The sequence below is a fragment of the Ischnura elegans genome, chromosome 8, assembly GCF_921293095.1.
Source record: "Ischnura elegans chromosome 8, ioIscEleg1.1, whole genome shotgun sequence".
NCBI lineage: Eukaryota > Metazoa > Arthropoda > Insecta > Odonata > Coenagrionidae > Ischnura > Ischnura elegans.
The window spans coordinates 116,905,094-116,927,576 of record NC_060253.1 but is presented as its reverse complement, the minus strand read 5'-3'; the positions used below and the strand labels follow the sequence as shown (position 1 = coordinate 116,927,576).

At 38.8% G+C, this 22,483-nt stretch overlaps 2 protein-coding genes across 5 annotated transcripts in view; both read left to right on the top strand.

The window, feature by feature from the left end:
• LOC124164351 overlaps positions 1 to 22,483 on the top strand; it is a 239,991-nt gene that overhangs the window by 172,889 nt on the left and 44,619 nt on the right. For 3 of the 4 annotated variants that reach the window (XM_046541638.1, XM_046541637.1, XM_046541639.1), the window contains one exon: positions 22,319 to 22,475. The exons of the other annotated variant lie outside the window; for it this stretch is intronic. In XM_046541638.1, the coding sequence (XP_046397594.1) occupies positions 22,326 to 22,475 (150 nt within the window). In that variant the 5' untranslated portion in view covers positions 22,319 to 22,325. The remainder of the gene's footprint in view (positions 1 to 22,318; positions 22,476 to 22,483) is intronic. 4 annotated transcript variants of the gene reach the window in all.
• On the top strand, positions 17,688 to 18,353 carry LOC124164350. Its single transcript, XM_046541636.1, has 2 exons — positions 17,688 to 17,960; positions 18,041 to 18,353. Exons 1-2 carry the CDS (start codon positions 17,780 to 17,782, stop codon positions 18,310 to 18,312), a joined length of 453 nt encoding a protein of 150 aa, XP_046397592.1. The 5' UTR covers positions 17,688 to 17,779; the 3' UTR covers positions 18,313 to 18,353.

Below are 22,483 nucleotides of genomic sequence, written 5' to 3'. Positions count from 1 at the left end.
ATCTCACCAATCTCTGTGCTCTACACTTCCGTAAATAATATCCATTTCCCAATCTCGAAGACCACCGTGTTGCCTTGAGATTCGTCTACTTCCATGCGGCGCAGAGGCTGAGCACGGTGACACTCGGCTGTTCAACAGTCGCAAACCCGAGCGAGAAGGTTCCCAAAATTTCAGTCATCTAAACCCCATCCCCTCCACATCGCCTCCCCTCCCTTCCCTAAGCACTGCCCCCCTATGTTCCCTGCCTCGAGACCAAGGTCACTTGCTAGTCGGCTAGGCTCGCTAGCCACTAGGCCGAGTTTTTGAGGGGTGGGGGGAAAGATCCACAACTCGAAAGTGGCCGATGTACCCGGGAGCCTTAAGTACCCGACTACCAATATCTGTGGCGTTGAACATGGGATTTCAAAGATCGAAACGAGCGAAAGAGTGATGATTCCAGTGGCGGCTCGTGAGTCAAATGCTGGGAGGGGCACACTCCACCGGGGGGTCAAAGTTTATTAATATTTTGTGTATTTTAATGAGGATTTTTAAGGCAATCTAGTGGCCATTATGACTTACTAAAGCACTACAACTCACTGAATCGATTAAATCAACTACAACTAGGCCTTTTTATATGAAAAAAATTACACGTAATAAGTCAACAAAACAAGGTATTCTGCAACACTGCAACACCAAGATTATTCGACCGAGGCGCGGCGATGTCAATCAACTCACTAGATACGTCACTCTGCCCATGCTCGGCCGGCGCGGCGTCCCAAAACTCCCTTGAGGCAAGGTGCGTATAACAGGATACGCACGTACGCCTATTATACGCACCTAGCCCATGAGGCACAAGCTTAGACGCGTCATAGCACCAGCAGCCCCCACCACTACCACTCTTCATATAACTGCATGGTGATGGATTGGAACAAGGCCCTGAAAGAAGTATAGGCCGCCGGCTTACCTAATGTTGTAAATAAGAAACGCGTGAAGACCTGGGGCGCTAGTGAAAAGTCATCAAGTTCAGCATCCTATTCGATATCCTTCTTGCTATTACCAACATAATTCTTTTAGTGTGAATTACTTTTCATTGGCAAAATAAAGAGCATTGCAGCGGAAGAAACATATTTAAAAATTGTGTAATGTTATCTGCGGATATATATGAACGATGTTTTATACGGATTAATGCATATTGTGCTAAAGTAACCTACGCCACTGTACTATGCGAACATTGTGCTGTTGCTTCACTTGTCCGTGTAGTTGTTGACAGAAACATTCGTTTTGCTCGAGTTATCTTGTTGTCTGGATAATTAAAACATGAAGATAAGTGGAATTAATTACGGATGTTCGACATTTGAGAAAGAAAATATGTGCCCTTGAATTGAATTGAATTTCTATCAGGTTGAGGTGTGAATGTTGGACTTGGTCAACTCTATGGAATAGGTAATTATTTTAATTAAATTCTAGGAATAGAACCTCGTTGATTGGGCACTTATGTCATTTGCTTTTTTTCTTCAGAGTGTAATATATTCTATTATTCATCAGTCACATACAGCATGAGACATTGGACGTGTATGGTGTATTTTGTTAAGTGAATATTGGCGTAATCTATTGAAAAATGCTCTTCAATTTCTATCACTTTGAGGTGTGACTGTTGGATAAAAATCATCTCAATGGAATAGGTAAGAATTCTAATTACATTCTATGAATATGACCTCTTCGAATGGGAACCTATCTTATTTTATTTTTTTCTTCACAGTGTGATTTATCCTATAATTCATCAGTCGCGTATAGCATGAGACATTGGCTTTGTATGCTGGGCATGGTTATGTGAATATTGGCAAGATCTGCTGTAAAATGCTCTTGGATTTCTATCATGTTAAGGTGTGAATTTTGGATCAATTTCAACGCAATGGAATAGGTAATGATCTTTGAAATTTAATTTGACGATTACATCCCCTTAGATCTGTAACTGGAGTCTTTCTCTAGTAGTACTTTTTTCTTCTTGTGTAGTGTAGTCAATGGTGTCATTCATTATCCTCTTCTATCGTGAGACATTGGATTTGTATGATGGAGGTTCTGAACTGTTGGGTGCCCTTTACTGTTGAAAAATCGTAATTTTCCTATTGTTCAAAAGTGGTACACTCATAGCTGGTTCTGATACTAAATATCTACCAAATTTTAAAATTTATATCAGTTTCTTTATAGAATAAGGATTCTTATGTTTGGAACAACTGGCTCATAAATGTGATTCAGTTATACTTGTGGCAATCCTAATGGAGCTGGCCATGTTGCAGGGTTTTTATGCTAATTCCAGTTTTACTGATCACTTTGTATGATCTAGTCTGAGTAAGGTTACAGTAATGAACTGAATTTTACGGTCTGAGTGGAACATGTTAAATTTACATTTACTTCAAGGGAGTCTTGCAAAGTTTTAGGTGTAACAGTTTCTCGAGGGCAATATTCAGAATTATGTACGTATGTTTCAATCAATTGGCAATCCGTTGAAATGCTATTTTGCACTGCATTGCTTCTTATTACTTAAGTTATTTTTATCTGGTTGTAGATTAAGTCTTGTGAAGTACGTAATAATAACGCTACTCTCCTCAGATAGGCCCACAGTCATGTGCATCTATTTTATCATCAGAGGTTCTATTGCATTATGTCTCAAACTCCTAAATTATGACTTAATTTAGATATTCCACCTGTCAAAAGAATATTGTTTAAATGTTGAGAGTCATCAAATTTGAAACATCTCACTCTCCAAATTTTCAAGTTCCCCCACTTTAGGTGTTTCTGAATAGGCACTTGTCTATTTTATTTATGTCAACTCAAGCTGATTTTTTAATTCAGTTGACATTTTTTTTTCATTTGAACCTTGACTTCCAGCCTGAAGTAGCAGACTGGAATGCCTGTTATACATGCCATATTCAGATGGATAAATACAGCAGAGAACTTGAAAGAATGTTGCAAAACCCTTCTGCCAAACCTATGTAATACTTGTACGAGGTGTGTAAATAAAGTAGTGAGACTGGCAACATCGCTTTCGATCTGGCAACGCTGGAGACGCGTGGCCGTGAGTAGCGTCAGGTGCACGTGTGATGCGCCTCCAGTATGAATCTGAACTCGCCACAGTCATTTGTTTGTCCGTAGCGTTGGTTTTCGTGAAACGGTTTTTTCTTGTGCGTTTTAAAAATGAGTGACCTCAAAGTTGAGCAACGGTGTGCAATCAAATTTTGCTTCAGACTTGGGCACAATGCAACCGAAACTTTTGAAAAACTTCGGGAGGCCTATGGAGAACGTGTTTTATCAAGGGCACAGGTTTTTCGGTGGTTTAAGGAATTGTCAGAAGGAAGAGAGTCGATTGAAGATGAACCACGAAGCGGAAGGCCTTCAAGTGCAAACACCGATGAAAATGTCAACAGAGTACGGAATCTTGTGCGTTCAGATCGACGGTTGACAGTCAGAATGATCGGGGAACAGTTGAATTTGAATCACACCTCCGTTCATCACATTTTGACCAATGAATTGGAGATGAGAAAAATTTGTGCGAAAATGGTTCCGAAAAACCTTTCCCAAGACCAAAAGGATCTCAGAAAGGGAAGGAGTCTTGACTTTTTGGGTTCAATTGAAAATGATCCCCGTTTTCTTGAACGTGTCATTACTGGTGACGAGTCATGGGTGTTTGAGTACGACCCAGAAACGAAACGTCAGAGCATGGAGTGGCACACTGCGACTTCTCCAAGGCCCAAGAAAGCACGCATGAGCAAGTCGAAAATCAAATGCATGCTGATTTGTTTTTTTGATAGCCACGGAATCGTCCACAAAGAGTTTGTGCCACAAGGCCAAACGGTTAATCAGCACTTCTACCGTGAGGTCCTTGAAAGACTTCGAAAAAGAGTCCTTCGTGTGCGACCAAACATCAAAGACAAGTGGGTGTTGCATCACGACAACGCGCCCTGTCACACTGCCATCTCAATAAACGAGTTTTTGGCCAGTAAAAACATTCCTGTTGCTCCTCAGCCTCCTTATTCACCAGACTTGAGTCCTTGTGACTTTTTCCTCTTCCCGAGATTGAAAAATCACCTCAAGGGAACTCATTTCGGGACACTACAAAACATACAAACTGCTGTAACCGACCAGCTGATGGCCATTCCAGAATCCGAGTTCCAGCAATGCTACAATGATTGGAAGGACCGTCTCCAGCGCTGTGTGGCTTCCGAAGGGAACTATTTTGAAGGTGACAATATCACATTGTAATTATATTTGAATAGAAAATTTAAAAAAAATCAGTCTCACTACTTTATTTACACACCTCGTATCTCACTGGAAATAGCATACAAAATGTTGGTATATGACACCTTTCCCATCTCTGCAGCTCAATTAAGACAGCACAAAGAGTGATTAAAAATATTTGTTCTCCCTTTTTTGTCGGTTTTATGAAAATATTACTTAGCCATATTTCTGTAACTGCTTCAGATACAAAATTGAAAATTTGCTAATTTTTGCTCCAGCACTTGCGATCATCGTACCAAATTTCTACAAAATCTAAAATGGTGAGGTAAACACTTTATTTTAAGTGTGTTGCATTGATATGGAATGGCTTGTGTTGAACTTGATGGAATTGACTATGTACTTTGATATTCATCTCTATGGCCATCTCTCTTTTACCTGGTAACATATTGTCATTTATCTTCTTTTTTTTACCTTGACAGTATCTGAATTGATGTCATTCATCACCCAAGTACAATGTGAAACCCTAGATCAGGATGATGGAACAGGAAAACTGATGAATGGGATTGAATATTGAAAAATTCCATTGGATTTCTAACATTCCAAGGGATGGAGCTTAGAGGTATGTAATCAACTTGATGGGATTGCTAATGTACTTAGCATTCATATTTATGAGTACCTGCTTTTTATTGGGTGACATATTTTTATATATTTTTTGTTTGCTCTGACAGTATCTTGAAACTGAAGTTGCTGAAGTGGTTCAACCTGTGGATTTCTCCTGCGGTAATGGACATGGAAATGAAGCTTTGCTCTAAACCAAATTAATAACCTCAATAGGAAAATATGCAAAAGTAAAATTTTTGACTTTGCCATGGTGTACATCTAAGGTATTCCTTTTCTTTGCCTTCAGGCCATCTTATAGTCAGTGTTTTTATATCAATGGTGTAGCTATGTGTAATTGGAATTACAATGATGCATAACCAATTGTGATTATTACCACTTAATTGTGCCATTAGATTTTTAAGAAATCTTTGTATTTCATTAACATTTTTATTTATCATGTTATGCAGTGCCATTCAAAGTGTTTTTAAGGTAAAAAAGCATTTAAGGGTGTGATTCATAGAGGCACTGAAATTGCTCACTTTACGAAATCTCTTTATGGTAAAGTAAGAGTTTAGCTAAAGTTCATTTCAAAGGCATCCCCAGGATCTCACTTTATAAAGTGGAACTTTAGCTACTAAAGTCTCGATCAGGCATTGAAATTTTGAGTGTTGGCAATGAACGCTTTGTAAAGGTTAGCAAAAAGTTGACAGGATATGAATTGCTAAGTTGTTTACAGGTTTTTGGTGACTAGGTTTCCTTGTTGTATTGTGCAAAGATTTCATTAAGCTGCATTTTCTCGTTCTCTCATTTTGTGTGCAGATGTAAATTAATACTGTGTTGTCGGAAGCTTTTCCCCACTAACTTTTTTGTATGCTAATGACAGTTAGGTGAATAAAAGCTCACTTTAAATTAGCTTCCTGCATTGGAAATGCACTTCCATGTTTCCAGCAAAGTAAAGATACAAATGCTGATATTTTCACATCATTTTATGATAATCTTGCATGTTTAACTGCACACGGTTGTTTGGACTACATGTTAGTCGAAGTTTGATGGTATAAGTTCATTGAAGGTGGGTGAAATAGTGAAATTCTCTCACGTTAACTTGAAACTGACGCAATCAATATAAAGATTTTCCAATCAGTGGTTTTCTCAGGTGGACGCATATTTTGAAGTAGGTATGGGTGTTGATTGAATTTTTTTGTACTTACTATTATTTTAATTCTTGGGATGTTGATTTATGCGGCTGTATATACATCCTCGATAAAATATTGCTTAGCTGCAGATATTATGACTATGAAGGAAAGTATGTTTTACTTTTTTATTGATGCCTTTCATGGCAAGATACTATTTCATCACTTTAAATATTCAAATGCCTAATCGAAAAACGAAACAAAAACTCTCTAGTTTCAAAATGACAGAAACAGGAAAATGTTAAACATAATATGGAGGCATGTGGAAGGAGTACATACATAAAGCAATTATGGAGTGAAAACGCTTAAAATACAATGAAACGTTTTGGAAACTAGCACTTGGTTGACCAAGCCACATGAAAATCAAGTCTACTTACGAGGACCATTGGCTCCAATATAAACAGAAATTTGCTATAATTTCAAGGAGGGAAATTCTAGAATATAAACACATGCATAACCTAAGAACACAATTAGCTTGTTTTCAAAATCAACATAAATTATGCCAACCTATTCAACCACTTACTGTGCTATAATTATAACATAATTTTAAAAATGTCCTAGGTAGTATAACGACCAATAGAGTTCAACTGCAGAAGTAATGGGTCATCTCCATCAATACTGACTCGATATATTTTCCGGAAAGAGAGACACATTACGTGTCTGGTTATTTCTTGAAATATGCCTGTCTTCTGCTGTTTTCTCACCAAAGAATTAATTCCTATTAATTTCCATAACCCAAATACCTTCGTATTTCAACTTCAAAAGCAGTCATATTTATTCATCCGTAAAGGACACTACCCTAAAGTGAGCTCCGGTTGGGCAATTTCCGGTGAAGTGACAATTCTGCCATTTTTCTTCTAAAGTGGTGTTTATGAAACAGAGAAAGCAGAATTTGGCCTGGCTAAAGTAGACTTTAGCCCAGCTAATGTATTCTTTAGCTTTAAGTGCCGTCTACGAATGGCACCCTTACGGATTCATTTCATTATTAATGTTGAGGTGCAGTTCTCAAAATTTTCTCTTGCACATTTGATTGTTACTTCACATTTGTGGATATAATCCCATCTTTTTGTATAATTGTTTTGCATCATTTTATTGTTCTGTGTCAAAGGCTACTGCAGTGTGATCACAATGTAATATGCAAGAAATCTTAATAAATATGCTTTGTATTACTCAATTATTTTTTTTTAGTGTTTTCACCCTAGTGAACCTTAATGGATATCAACTATGATAGCGAGTCATTGGGCCGAGTTGTTAATAAGTAGTAATGTTAGTAATCCCTGGAAAAGGGGGGCGGGGAAAAAAGCTATTCAATTTGAATTTCGCGCTCTAGCATAGCCGAAGTTACTTTTTTGGCCGCTGCAAAAGTAGGATGGCGCTACAGTAGGCGGCCAAAACTTGCTACGTCATTTTTAACACGTAGATACACATCTTTCTAGAGTATATAATCTTTGGATTGGAACGTTCTGGCCAGCGCCCTGCGGCCACAAATGTGAACTTCTCGGGCTATTTTTGAGTGTTTTTCCTGCATTTTCGATGTATGCAATTGGAAAAAAATACTTTGGTTAATTAGATGTGTAGTTATAATTGAATGGGTATTTAATTTATTTTCATTTTTCAAATCTTTGGGAGGGGCGGCGACCGAGAGTCCTTATGAGCAAGCCGCCACTGGATGATTCTAGATTATCCCAAGATTTGGCGTGCGTAGGTTAGTGTTCTCGCGAATGCATGCGAATCGACTATATTGATCACTTTTGTATATTTTGTTTCTTGATACATTTTTTTAATTAATTACATACATTTTCTCCTTTTGTGCCCAAAAAAATGCCCAATATATTAATCCGTCAGTGCTATGGTCATTTCTTGCAGACTATCTGTGATTGTATCTCTCTGGGCCGTATAGCCATTCCTGTGTTCTCTTTTTCCAAGTCTCCCTTTGTGGCTTCACACCCTGAGGTTTCGATTCGGTCTATTGCCTTAGACCTGACAAACCTCTGGCTTCCCCTGAAGATTTCTCTATCAGTTTGCCTAATATCAACGTTACATATAGCACAGGAAATGCAAAAGAAATATCTTGCAAGTTCAAAGGGCGAAAGCTAGCAAGCAAGCACAAGCGATACGAAAATAGAGCAAAATTTAGATCATTTATTCACATTCTGCTCAGCGTAACCCTCAATCAACCTTTATCTACCACTCAACTATCTATCCCTACGATGTTGGGCAAGGAGCGAAGTTTCCAGGTGACGTACCTAGTTGGTGAGTGATGATGCTAGACTAACACGCAATTTTGCATCTTGATTTAGTTCTCTAGCGGGCATGTAAAGCGAATGATGTAGAATACATTGGTCACTTTTTTCCATGTATTAGTCTATAACGAAGTTTTTTATGAGTAGCCTTTCCAAATGTATGCTGACAAGTGGCTTACATGGTGATGTGTTAGCACCATGACCCTTATTGCAGGCCGTACAGGCCTAAAGGAAGATGGCGGTAAATAATTTTCATTCAAAATATATATAATTACCATGTAGTGAAGGCAACTATTTGAGATCAGTGAGAAATTTTCAATGCTCTAATTTTAGGTGAATCACTGTAACAATACCAGTGTGCCCAATGTTATATCAAATGAATAAGAAAAGTTTTTTCGTGAGCCAGAGAACTGGATATTTACGATTACATTGCATAGATTCAACAAAGTTTTAACTTTAATCACTAGTTTTGTGAAAATGGATCTTAACACTTATTATTGTTTTATTCAAAAGCAAACTTAGCTAACGGGTTGTATTAGATTACCTTTTCGTTAGGTTTTCTCCAAAATGTCAGTTTTAAACACTCTACCTCTGAAGTGCAGCAATTGGTGGTCATTCAAAAGTGTGATGCGTAGTTATATTTAGAATTTCAGTAGGCGACGGGTGTCAAAGAAATGTTCTTCTCGTGGTAATAGAGGTGAGAAATATACAAGTTTGAACATGTTTTTCCATATAAATCTTCAATTTGATCGCAGTGTCATCAGAGAAAGGCAGAAAATTGCCTGAGTATATGTTCATGAAAAGTGCATTGTGAATTATCTATGTAACTCAACGGCCAAATGCTAGCATATTTTTATGGAAACATTTATGGTGATTTATTCTAAAAACTTTTGAACATTTTCATTGCGTTCGTCTCTCGGTTATCATCGTTGATGTTTTGAAAACAACCTGAAATATATATGTCGCTTGTCAAAGCTTTGAAAATGGTTTCTCGTTAAAGATGAATATGCAGGTTTTATTTCACATCGTTCGCAAAAAAGAAATCTTCCATTCATTCGGTCTTCATGACTATGTTTTACGGAGATGATGATAGATGTTTTTGTTTTTCATTTTAAGAGCGATTTTACTTTTAGCTGTGGAATATATTGCCGACTTTTACAAACCAGTGAAAATGTGTGAAAATATGATGAACTATGTTGTATTTATGGTGCTCGTAAAAAGAAACGACCGAGGGGATATTATAGAGAGAAGGGAGCTGTGGGTATACAACACTTTGGGGCTGGAAATAGTTGCGAGAAGGGAAAGGGGATGGATGATGTGTGCTTGGGAGAGTGAGGGCTAGGAAGGAGGACGGTTAAGTGGGGAGGAAGTTGTGTCCAAAGGGACACTTCCTTACCATGGAACTTTAATAGCGAGAGGTGGAAATAAACTTCCTCAATTTCTAATTTCTCCGTATTCCTAATAATCTTAAAGCTTACGCTGCCTTATCAACACATTAAGAAAGCCACAAATATGGATATTTTTAATAATGTAAACGCTCTCGTTTCTTTTATTTTCAAGGGCTGGTAATTACTGCTTAAAGTTGTATCCATTTCGGCTGTATAAAATAAATTTGATAAAGATCATGACACGAGGAATATAGTTTCTCCTGTGTTGACTACGCTAACAAGGAAGTTACTCGTACAGCTGAGAGTTTTCAAAGGAGATGACTATGTTTAAATATACTCAACTATTTTCAGAGTTTATACTTACTCGTTAGCTACAAAATATTTCCTTCCTAACGGGGGAAAGGAATGTAAATTTTACCATTCACGGCCTAAAAAAATCATTATTCGAATCGTTATCATTGCTTTCACAAGAAATTGTACTGCATTTTCCCGCAGTATAACTATGTATGTTCAGTAGGGCGACCCTTATTTTTCAGATTTGAGAAAAGTTATGTTTTCCTGATCTCAAAATGATCCAAATGAGGTTTATATTCACGTGCTAAAGTCTGGTTACTTTAAAATAACGGGAACCCGTGCCCCAAGGGCCCTAAGTTCTGTTTCTATGTAAAACGTAAAAGTAAAGGTCCTAAGAACTGATTTTCTGTTTGTTTTGACCTCTCTCTAAGCGTTTACGAGATATCGTCCGTCGTAATGCAATCCACCCCCCAGGGCGCTACCCCGCACCGCAGCGCCACTGAGGTACGGCCCGCACCACTTACTAGAGACTTCGCCTCCACCCCCTCCCCTACCTCGGCAAATTCTTTCCTCCCACTGGCAAGATCTAGCCCCTGAACAAATGTACTTACGTTAGAAAGAATTTAATTGCCATGACAATATTTCCAATCCAAGTGATCAATTTATTTTCACTCTGTCCATGAATATCAGTACATATTGACCAAAATAAAACGCATTTTCGGTGTGTTTCTAATCTTTAATTGACATCCCATATTCGGCAATTAGCCGTGGCGCCGCGGTGCGGGGTATCGCCCAGGGAGGTGGATTGCATTACGACGGACGATATCTCGTAAACGCTGAGAGATGGGTCAAAACAAACAGAAAATCGGGCCTGATGGCCTTTACTTTTACGTTTTACATAGAAACAGCACTTTTTCGACCCCATAAAAACTCGATTGAGGGTCCCAAGTACTTAGGGCCCTTGTGGCACGGGTTCCCGTTATTTTAAAGTAACCAGACTTTAGCACGTGAATATAAACCTCAATTGGATCATCATCTTCGACCTGAAGACGCTGGCAGCAATGCCAGCGAAACTGTTGACATCACCAACAAACCCACGTGGTTGCACCGGAAACATGGAGAAATTGGAACAGGAAAACAAAATTTTTCTCAATTCTGAAAAATAAGGGCCGGCCTAATGTTCAGTGTTAAGGCCATACCAGCTATGCTTTGCCTTCCTTGAATTCTACCAAGCATTTATCCTCAATAATTTCAAGTTATCATTAATGCCAAAGATTGTACCACAAATACAAACGGTAAAATGTGAAAAATATGGATATAATATTAGTTCAAATCCCTGTTCACTAATTTTCCGCAAAGTCAATACTGGATCAATTGATTATGCAATATGGATGGCATTTATTCACAATCTATGTTTTTAATACTCCCTAAAGGTTATTTCATTCATCATTTGAATAGGGCTAACATTCTGCCTTAATTCAGTTGCTCACCCCTCAGTGATTGATAAAAGTACCCACCTTTACTTAATTATATGTCATCAAATGTTTAAACCAATAGTATTTAAACGAAAGGAAATTATCGCATCCAATAATCCCGGTATCTTCTCATCTAATGAAGTATCCTCATTTAAACGGCAACAAATTATGTAGGTTTAGATCCCTGAGTAATTAATCTCTGTTGCATAGGACGCTAAGAATATTTAATACGGGTGGTTTGAGCAGTTGTTTGGTGTCCAACTAACGAGTGACCGTTTGGTTTTCTTAGAGAGAATATGGTGGTATTAAAAAAATAAGTAAGTACGAGTATAATGAGGCCCAAATAGTTCAGTGACAATAAAAGTCTCTTTTCATTGAAAATAGAATTTGACGTTAACTACTAATCCTTGCTAATGCGTGAAGCACTCACCAATATATCAGTGCGGGTTACTCGTCGAACTTTTTCCTTCAATTCAATCCATTTACAAATCTTGTTCTCACCTCTTTTATATGAAATTCGTAATAGTTATATGATCATTCATGGACCTATCTTTTAATTACTTAATCCTATCTTAAGATCTGATGACAAAAACACAAATGTTAATATCCACACTTTTTAATTCAACACTGAGGGACCGACCATGGTTTCAACACATTCTGTCATTTTCAAGGAAATGTCATTTATGCATCGTTTTCAACCTTGAAAACGACACATTGTGTTGATACCATGGTTGGTCGCTCAGTGTTTAATTAAAAAGTGTAGAAATTACCATTTATGTTTTTATCATGGATTTAGCGAACTTACACAAAATCAAGCCTGAAATGACTTTATACGAGGGTTGTTTTTTAAGTAAGGGCTGTTTTTTAGTATATAATAAAAAAAAAATTTCAAAATTATTTTATATTTATAATTATCATACTTTTATTTATATTTCCACATAGTTACCTTGTTTTTTTTTGGGCACTTAACTAAGTTTTGAAACTACTCTTTAAAGAAGTTGGCCGCCTGCCCTCACAACCAGGAGTTCACGCGAGATTCAGCCGCGTCTTTTGCTCTGAATGGCGCGTCGGAGCCTGGCCAGGGTTACACAGTAGGCTTCTGAGTTGATCGCCATTCCTCGTGTCAATAAGTCCACAAGCAAAACACCGCGCCTTTCCCAGAACACCATTGCCTTGATATTGCAGCGCGACAACGTTTGTTTGCGTTCTCGTACGCTAAGATCTGATGCTTTCCCGGAGAATATATTCGAAAAAGGGTATTCGGGCTTCCAGCCGGGTGATCTCTCTCCATTGCTTAATGGAGAGAGACAACCCGGCTGGAAGCCCGAATACCCTTTTCAATCTTATCTTCTTTATATGTTTATATTTCTAACTTAACCTTAACCCATCCAGTAGCTTCTTAAAAATTTTTCTAATCTTAATGAATCTCCCATAAAAACCCTCATTTTTCATCTTTTCAAATGCATTTTGTGAACATCCACGTGTAAAATGTTCGCTAATGCTCTCCAAGTAATAGTTTAATTTTCTTCAAAGAATACAATAATATTCTTCCTCTAACATTAATAATCTTCTGTTATTTCAAGTTTTAGTCTTATTAAATGAAAAATGTATCCACTGCCAAAACATCAGCAGCCATACATCAAGGATTGGTGTAACGCACCTCTCCAAACTATTATCCTAGTAAATTTACTATATTTTGGCATATGACAATTTTTTGTTCAGCATTATATTTAAAAACTTTAATCTACTATTATTTTACTGTATATTGATTTCTATTTTAAATAATTGACATTTTTATCATTCACGTATCTTTTTATTTTGCCATGGCGATGGAAAAATATAAATCTTTAACGTGGAGAGTTGAAAAGATTTGTCAATCAATAAGATCGAAAATCAAAATAACTGAAGTGATAATCATTTATTCCTATTTTTTACCCTTATCGACCATTTAGATATTAGCACCATATTTTTATGTATTTTCGTTTTGTTCATTCTGAATGATTACTTTTTTTAGAAGGAAATTGATTTCAGTTGCTAATAATAGAGAACCGCGCAACGATCGAGTTATTGTTTTACCTGTAACGTGCACTCGAGCGGCTTAAAAACATTTGGTAGAAAGTGCACTTTACCAATGTCACTCTCTAACTGACCTATTGGCAATACGTAACGCTGTGGGTTGATTGATGGTGGCATGGCAGTAAAAGAGAGATAGAATGTCTCACCTCTAATTGTAAGTGACTTTCAAATGTGCCTTAATGCCTGCTTGACGTTAGCTCTTTTGGCCATTTATCAAAGGAAATCTCGGATCTGCAACGAGGTGCGTCTGGATACATGACTCCAATGTGGATGTCCTACGGAAATGAGCAGACAGCCGTTCCCGTAGGGAGACCAATTTCCAAGGGGCAACCAATTATTTCACCTAATCTTGTGTTTATGACCGCTAAGGGATAGTGGACTCTTCAGAAGGGAAAGCTAGTAAGCGCTGCTGTTCAAATGTATGGGAAGCATGCACTTGATGATGTGATGTTAGCTTTTTGCTTACGTACTAATGTCAGCAGAGTATTATTATTTATTTAAACACGGTTAAGAAGTGTGGTAACTTGTAGTTGTGGAGTTGGATGGCACTTCTCGAAGAAATACAACGAACATTGGCTTGAAGAAGGCTGCTGAAGGCTGCAGCTTCTCCGTAGATAGAATTCCCTCTGTTACTTGTTAGAGAGATTCCCTATCCTGCGCTTAGAGGGAGGTTATTTCATGCTGCAACTACGTCATCTCTCCCGCCGTTCTTAACTTTTGCCCTCTCAGTCTGCCTCACTTACTTCCTCGTCTATAGTCTATTTCCATGTAGGCACTAATTGGCGCAGGGTTAACGTGCCTGACTGCCAACCCGAAGGTCGCGGATTCGAATCCCGCCTGGGTGGATTTAGCACCATCCAGTGCATGTATGTGTGAGATGTCAAACAAGTAAATTCTAACACGTTTGTATATTCATGGAAATATTATAAATTATTATCTTAATATTTGAACAAAAAATTTCATATCATATCACGAAAAATGAATGAGAATGTTAAATTGTGCACTTGAATTTTATGTTTTCTTGTTGACGGAAATTATCGTCACTTTTTGTCAGGGGATAGTTTCTAGAACTGTTTTGGTTTTCGCTTTATTTATTCCTTTTGTACGAGCATTACGAAATTTATGTACTATCGTTTTCAAAAGTATGTAGACACCCACGAGCCCCACTTAACTGATGTGGTAGGGTCGGTAAAAACTTGTAAGGTTGGCACATGAGGTAGCCTGCATCACTCACCAGTACGCCTGCAATAGCCGACGAGGACGGACGCGGGGGCGACCGGGCTAGCGAGACAGGAGTCAAAATACAGGCTCAAATGCCCTAGCGGATAGAATGCTCTGAGGAAACTCACGTCCACGCACAGGTTGGGCCGTCGGAGTTTTCTTGTGTGCTCCTTGGCGAGGATTTCCTCTCTTCAGATTCATATTTGGACTCACGGTGAACACGGAATGTGTATGTGGCCCCGTAGCTGAGTAGGATTACTTCAAGCGCGTTTGATGCACTGAAGTTATGGGGGGGGGGGACTCGAATCTAAGCCAATTGTATCTTTTTTTTTGAAAGGTCAATTGATAACATCAACATAATAGATATAGTTTACTTGATAAAAAAATTAACACAGAATTTTTTCAGCGACTAATTTTTTAACATAAACGACTCAATCTGCCTTAACACATTTATTTCAAAGCAAGAGTGGAAATAAGCAGGGAAAGTGGCATAGGTTGTATTTTATCCTTGCTGCTGTCAAATTTCCGTGGAAGAAATGGATGATATCCATTCGGTCGTAAATTTATAATTATTTATTGTTGTCCGATCGGTGCGGTCTGGTCAGGTTGGTTGGTCGGCTATCTCCGAGGCCCCCGAGGTTATAGGGCCCCCACAACGCTCGCGTCTATCTCGAAGTGTATATGAAAGGTGTAATAAAAAAACTCAGATTACTTGAAAGAAATTATTTTTAACAATTATAAAATTCTAAGCTCTGATTATTTGATTTATTTACAGCTTAATCAGCACACAAAGTTTGTAAAAAAATTAATGAAATAAAAGTTTTAGAAGATAAAAGAGAACCTTATGCTTTTTGAAAGGGTTATTCGAAAGGTATTTTGGAGGGTTTTTAGATTTCAGTGCGGTTTTAAGGTACAAATTCACTAAAAAGATAATAGAGCCATCATACCTATCTAAAATTTTTATCTACTTATGTGATTTTCATTTTTCTTAGTATTTTTATTTACGAAATTGCTACCCTTAATTAACTTTAATTTACATTTTTAAGAGCCAGAATAGCGTCAAAATCCATTTCTGGGCATGCGACTTCCCAAAAATTTCCAAAGGGCCCCAGCCGAGGTCACACAATCACCCTAGGCCGCCCCTTCGTCCGTTTTTAAGGGTGAAAGATTTCATGTACCAATTTATTTCCACTTAATCCTTGGAGATATTTGTATTTCGCACTCCTATTGGAAGCAAAGAGTTGGTGCTTTTACTTACATAAATTCCTACACTGGTGAACAAAGATTTTGTCCTGGAGACGTCGTTGGATGATGTTAGACGTATTTTTTGGCTGAATCGGAATCTGGGCTTAAATTATTTCCATCACGTCTAGTTTCATTGGGACAGCTGAATGTATGTTTTTACTTTTACAAAAGTAGTAATTTATTTCATTAATATATCATAATAGCATGAACAGGTAAAAATAATAATTTACTCTCATAACATGTTGTCCTACGATGGCATGCCTTCCTATCCCAACAAAATATATAATTAAACTTGCTGTAACTTATCGTTTTTTTCGATGCAATTCATAATCAGCTTCCACTCCAAATAAGTATGTGACTGTAGGCGCGTAAAGACGTGTGTTTTTCATCTGCAGGTGGTTTGAGAATTTTGTTGCTCGCAAGAAAATGTCAGCTTATTACATTGTAATCGTTGTGAAGTTTCTTAGCTTTCATCGTGGGGGTCAATCCATTTCAAATTACCGAGGTAATGTTGCTCAGTATTTTAAATTTTCCTGAATATTTTATCGTTTGTTCCCTTCAAGTAGAAAATCACAGAACACCATTTGAAAAACATTACATCAATTCATCCCATTCAATTTTTATCTCTTCGAGCTGTTAAAGATGAAAGAATGGATGCGTATCACATTGAGATACTCATACAAATACCGGCAACCCACCATTTATCTGGTCCTTGACGGTTACACTTGAGGAGTTGAAACCTGGATCGTAGGAATTAAGACTGGAAATAAAGTGTTCCGTGGTAAAGGCAGTGGAAATTGCATGCTGTTATTCCCGAGAAACCTTCCAGGAGATTAAAAAAACATTGATTTTGAGATAAACATAGAATTTAAATTTTAGGGCTCGGGTGATGATGGTATTATACGTAATACGATTTTTAAAAATATTCGGGTATCTGATATCAGTGAAGTTCTTTTCCGCGAAGTGAAAATTTTATCCCGGGAAAAGGTATTTTTTGGCCCCTTGCGGAGTGTAGTACCCACCTCCACTAAGTGCCTCGCTACACTTCCTATCTTCGCCTGTTCCTCCATTCGTTCTCGTGTCTTGCGAAGGGGTCAGCCGTTGCATTAAACACCCGCGCGAATCAAATATACTGCTCTCTCTCTCTCCCCGGGAACACCATTGGAATCATGTTGATTTGGTGGCTGGCGAACTTGCTCCCATTTCAGTTGGTCAGACCTAAGAGGTTTGCCTCCATTTTATTTTGTCAGACTTGCTTAACACGGCCACTAATTAGTGTTAAGTTCGTTGGGGATTTGGCGGTGAAGCTCTGTTCCTCCGTATTGAAACATGGTTGCTACTCTGTTGATAGGAAGTCCTCAGAAAAATGTCAAGTAGGGCAGGATTTTATTGTCAAAAATCTGTGCATTGGAGCATTTAATTAGTCACGTGACATTATTTTATGGAAATTTAAATAATGACGGGTAGCTAACGTTCCCAGAATACTTTTACCGGACGGGATGTTCGAAGAGTCGCCTTGGTTACGTCTACCTCGCTTGGGGGTCATGGAGACATCTACTACGATTGGGGGTCAATAAAAAATGGTCCCTTGCTGAGGTTAGAAGTAAGGCAATGGTGATCCGTATCCCTGACCATAATGATGCTTTGTATGTTGCTGAGCCACTGCATTGTTGAATTGAAAAGGTGATTTGCCCTGTAATTATTCAAGCTACTTTATCTTCATTTATCCTGATAAAGTAGCTGCTAGTTATACAATTAAAATGCCTGCGAATTAAGTGCCATGAGTAATTCATATATTTCTTTTTAGGTCTGGTTGGTTCATTGCAGAATTCATGGAGGAAAATTCTGCTGTTTTCAATGTTGTGCCAATATGTTGGTTTGAGTATGAAGAGGGCCATGAGTTTGTTTTGTGGCCAAACGAAAGCACATCTGTAGGGGAAGAGATAAAGAGATGTGTCTCACCTTCTGATGACTGGAGGCAGTGTCCCGTCATCAGGAAAACTCCATTGATTGGTAACTTAGAGAAAAATATGGTCATTACATTTTCCTAAACCAACTCTTGTTTATTCTTCCATTCCATTTTTCATTTCCAGATGACTACAATTTAGCAAAAGAATTCGAGGCTGTCATTATCAGAGTGGTGGAAAAGGGCTACAAAACTAAATCCATAGCTATCGCCAGGAATAAGAGGGTGGTGATGAAAACCTCCACTAAGTTACCTGGGGAATCATCTTCCTCTGATGAGGCTGCAGAGATAATTATGTCATCATGTTTCAACATTCCTCAGAGAGGAAATGTGGCTCATGAAGGGAAGAGAGCAAAAACCTCTCTCTCTGAAAATGAAAATGCAGTAGCTCACTTATGAAACTTTCAGCGGAAAACCAAAAAAAGTTTCATAAGTGAGGAAGTTTCATAGGTGAGGTTTTTCAGTTTTTAGCATGAAATCCTTTCCTATAGGGGCTGGTTTGTTTTCAGGATGCAATTACTCATTTGGAGGCAAGAAATTGAAGCCTAATAATCTTATTTTCTCACAAGCAGCACCACTGATGATGTGTTACTTTAAGAGAAACATAATTTTGCATTCCTGAACAACATTACCCACGGTTGAATGTCTAGCATTTCTGGTACTAAGCTCAGTGGCGGCGCGTGCGTATACGCATGTTAGCAAGTGCACACCCAAAGATGAATGAATTATAAAAGAAAAATATTCCTTTGCAACGAGAAGGTTAAAAATCCTGTCTGCATGTGCAAGAAAAATGAAACTCCGAACGCTACAGCTATCTCCTTTTCGAATTCACCGCTCTACAAGTGTACGATCCCGTGGCATCGCGCCGGGCGCATTTTCGGTCTATGCGATCGCTTGAGGGTGCTCTGGCGGGACGAAGTAAGCGGGGTATGCACAGTTCCAATGGGTGATGGGAGCAGGCTCAAAACGATGCGAGTGCGCACGCGCATATTTTTGGTGAGTGACTCGCAGGTAGTGTAGTGGTGTAGCCGCCACCTACACTACCTGCGCCCAGGATCCTATTCCGTCTACAGAGTCATCTCTATGGCCGTTTTCTACACTACTTCCTCGTAGGGTGTAAGGAAAGGAGAATGAATTTCACCTACCGTCACTTGTAAAGGTGTGTTTAGAATAATTATTTTCATGAATGCTAATATTATTTCTGTTCATGCAATTTTAAGGGTAGAATATACCAGTGATATGTTTTGCTTGCTATGTATTCTATTACGACGAAATATGATGCTCATGGATTAGTATTAACATAATATAATTAAATCATCCTATATCTGCTCTAATGCACACCCTAGATAAATTACCACCAGCCGCCACTGACTTAGCTGCAAGGCTTTCATACTCGAGAGATTTCGGAATGATGACATTAAATGTTCACAGAGAAGCCAATTTTTGAAAAAAAGTTGTCTCATTAACAGCAGTTTTCAGGAAATTCATTTTACCACCTATAGGCAAACCCAAGATTGGAGATTGAAGAAATGAAATACGTGAGGAAAGTCATCCAAAATAACCCCGTAATTAGGGAGCAAAATTTCACTAATGCATCACGAAGGCTTCACACCCTATGGACCCGGGTTAATATCCTGGCAGAGGCAGAAAGCTTTCAGAGATGGCTGTATCCCTGCTTGAGAGTAGTGTAGACGGAACTTCCAGTGCAACACACTGTCTGGCAGATGGCACGTTAAGCCTTGGTTAAGCCTATTTTTACAACCTGGCTAATTCCAACACAAAGTTTCTATACTCCCTCCCTTACCTCCTGGCGAAAATGACCCCAGCTCTCCGTTTCCTCCCTCTAAATACCATGCCATAGATAATATGAAGCACCCGGTAGTGGCGTAAATATGGTTGGGGGATGAGGGGATAGATCCCTCTCCAAAGCCTCAGAGAAATTAAAAAAAAATGAAACAAAAGTCTAGCTTTGATGAACAGCAACTGCATCTTCTTAAAGCTAAATTTTAGGTTCCAAAATGATGCAAAACGTATTTACAGGCATGCCTGTTTTTTTAATTTCATGGGATACCCCGTTGCCTCTGGGGGGTGGGGGGTGAAGCCGCCCCCCCAGGTACTACCATCACCCCCAAAGCATATTCCTAGTTACGCCTCCGGTACCCGGGATATTTCGTGACTAAGACTTTTCCGGTGCTTAGATCACTTCTTTTAATTGAGCATTTGAAATAATCGCGCAACTGCTGTCAGTGATGAATGAACAAAAATAGATTATGAGCCCGGAAAAAACTCTCCTCACAATAATGTTTACGCACTAAAAAAGAATTTTCCCATGAAATTTTAACAATAGTAGATTGAATCTACCGGGTATAGCTTCTCTGTCGGCATTCTTCCGCGAATTCAGCGCCGGGAATTTCGTCTCACAAGCCGTGTGGCTAATCTTCACGAAATATTTTGCTTCCCCGTATCTGATAACAACACCGGACACTTTTTGTTATTCGATATAATGGTTATAAGTCATTCCTGAGTCGAAAAGAAATGCCTTCTTTTTCGCGTGTTGAATTTGACTAAAATGATTACGTTACTACTGACGACGCGAGTTATTCTCCGAGGGCATTCGTACTAACTCTCGTTCAGTTAAAAAACAAACGCTTGCCACCAGGCAGACTCAAGCTAATAGCCACTCAAGGTCAAACTATATTTCATTATAACCCTCAGATACAAGTTGGTCAGTTTTGATTTGCGCGCCGCGTAAGCAACTTTCCCCGGCTCAATTCGTCCCGCGGATGAGGGATTACCCCCGCGGAATGAGACCACGCACGCTGTTTTTACCATCGTGTTGAATCGCCATCGACTTACAAACGCCCATTCTGCAAATACGATAGTCTTTTTTGGATGACCTTGGAAGCTAAAATTTTGGTACGCGAGGATTTTTAACGGCTCATTCTGGTGTTATTTCGCTGGGGCGACGTAAAACATAACCTTGGAAAATTCTTGACAATCTTCCGTTAGAGATAGATATTCCGGATTAACGATCATCTACTGCAGTTATTAGTTAGTCAGTTAACTAGTATCTAATAAACAGCCTCGCCCATTATTAAAACTTATTATTCTTCGTTGACATATCTATGTGATGAGCACGTACTACCCCCGCTCCTGTGACTAAAAGCGGCGCGCGTACCGCAATTTTCTCGTAGAGCAGTTATCGGAAAATTCGTATAAGTGAGGTATTTTATCTCATTGGCTGGGAAAAATCTGAGGTTGGAAATACATGGGTTCATATGGGGTTATTCACCGGACCAAAAAAATGGGCGTATAAGTGAGGGCATCGTATAACTGAGGGTCGTATAACCGAGGTTCTACTGTATGTCATTGCCAAGAGGTGCAGATGATCGAGAAGAGGAATGTTTCAGCATCTTACATAGTAAGTTTCTTGCAGATTGCGTGTCTTTAAGGCATTATAGTTATCTACTTATTGCATATATAAATGTGATGTTACATTATCCAGCAGGCCTAACATCTGATGCTGGGGTGGTGGGCATAGGCGGATCCAGACCCTAAAAAATATGCTAGATTTTTAATATGGTCCCATTATCATTTCGTTCGTTTTGTATGACGAGGTATCCTTGTGCCCCCCCCTCAACAAAATCCTGGATACGGCCTTGCTTGTGCCCCTCCCAGAAAGAAATCCTGGATCCGCCCCTGGTGGTGGGTGCAGAAAGTGTAGAAGCTGCATTGCAGCAGCTACATGCAGATGGTACGGGTCATCAATGTTTGGAATACGTGTGGAAGGAAGACTTCGATGCCTTTGTAGTTGAGCACTGTGACAATCAAAGTAAATTATTTGCTTTCTGCCGTGAAATTATATCTAATCAAACAGACATTAAGGCGGAGTTAAGGAAACAAGGGACACAATAAGGGCACAGAAAATTTAATGTTTCATTGTCCTATAGCTCTACCAGTACAGTCCTACGAATCTCTGGTGGAGGTGGAATTGTTGCTTGAAGCAGACAAGAGCTTCAGGTCATACATGGTAAGCCATTATTGTGTAAAAAGAAGTTTTAGTAGGCTTTACCTACTACTACAGAGGTACTTCCTTTTGATGTGCAATGCTTCTTCTTTCAAATTTAACCTTATCTTTTCAGTTCAGAGAGTTAAGTGGATGCTTGGCATAGAACCAAGGAGTTTTTGTAAGACACAATTTATCGAAAGTCATGAGCAATTATGTAGGCTCATTACTTAACTGGAGTGGAGTGAGAAACAAGAGAGCAATGGCAACACTCAAAAATTTGTTATCAGTTCTTAAAGGCAACCTGGACTTTCTTATGGTTTCAGTAGTAGAAACAATTGATAGTTCAATATGTACTGAGTTGCACTGTAATATATTGTTTGTGATTACATGTTTCAGATGCTGCATGCCAGGTCAGTATGGAAGCCTTGATGATGCCAACTTCAAAAGAGAAATTTGCCAATGGCTTAGCCAGGCATATAGGATAAAGGATGGCAGGAAGACCAATGAAGCAGAGCCGGAAGAACATGAGGGAGCTTATGCTGACCTCACTGAGGTAAGACT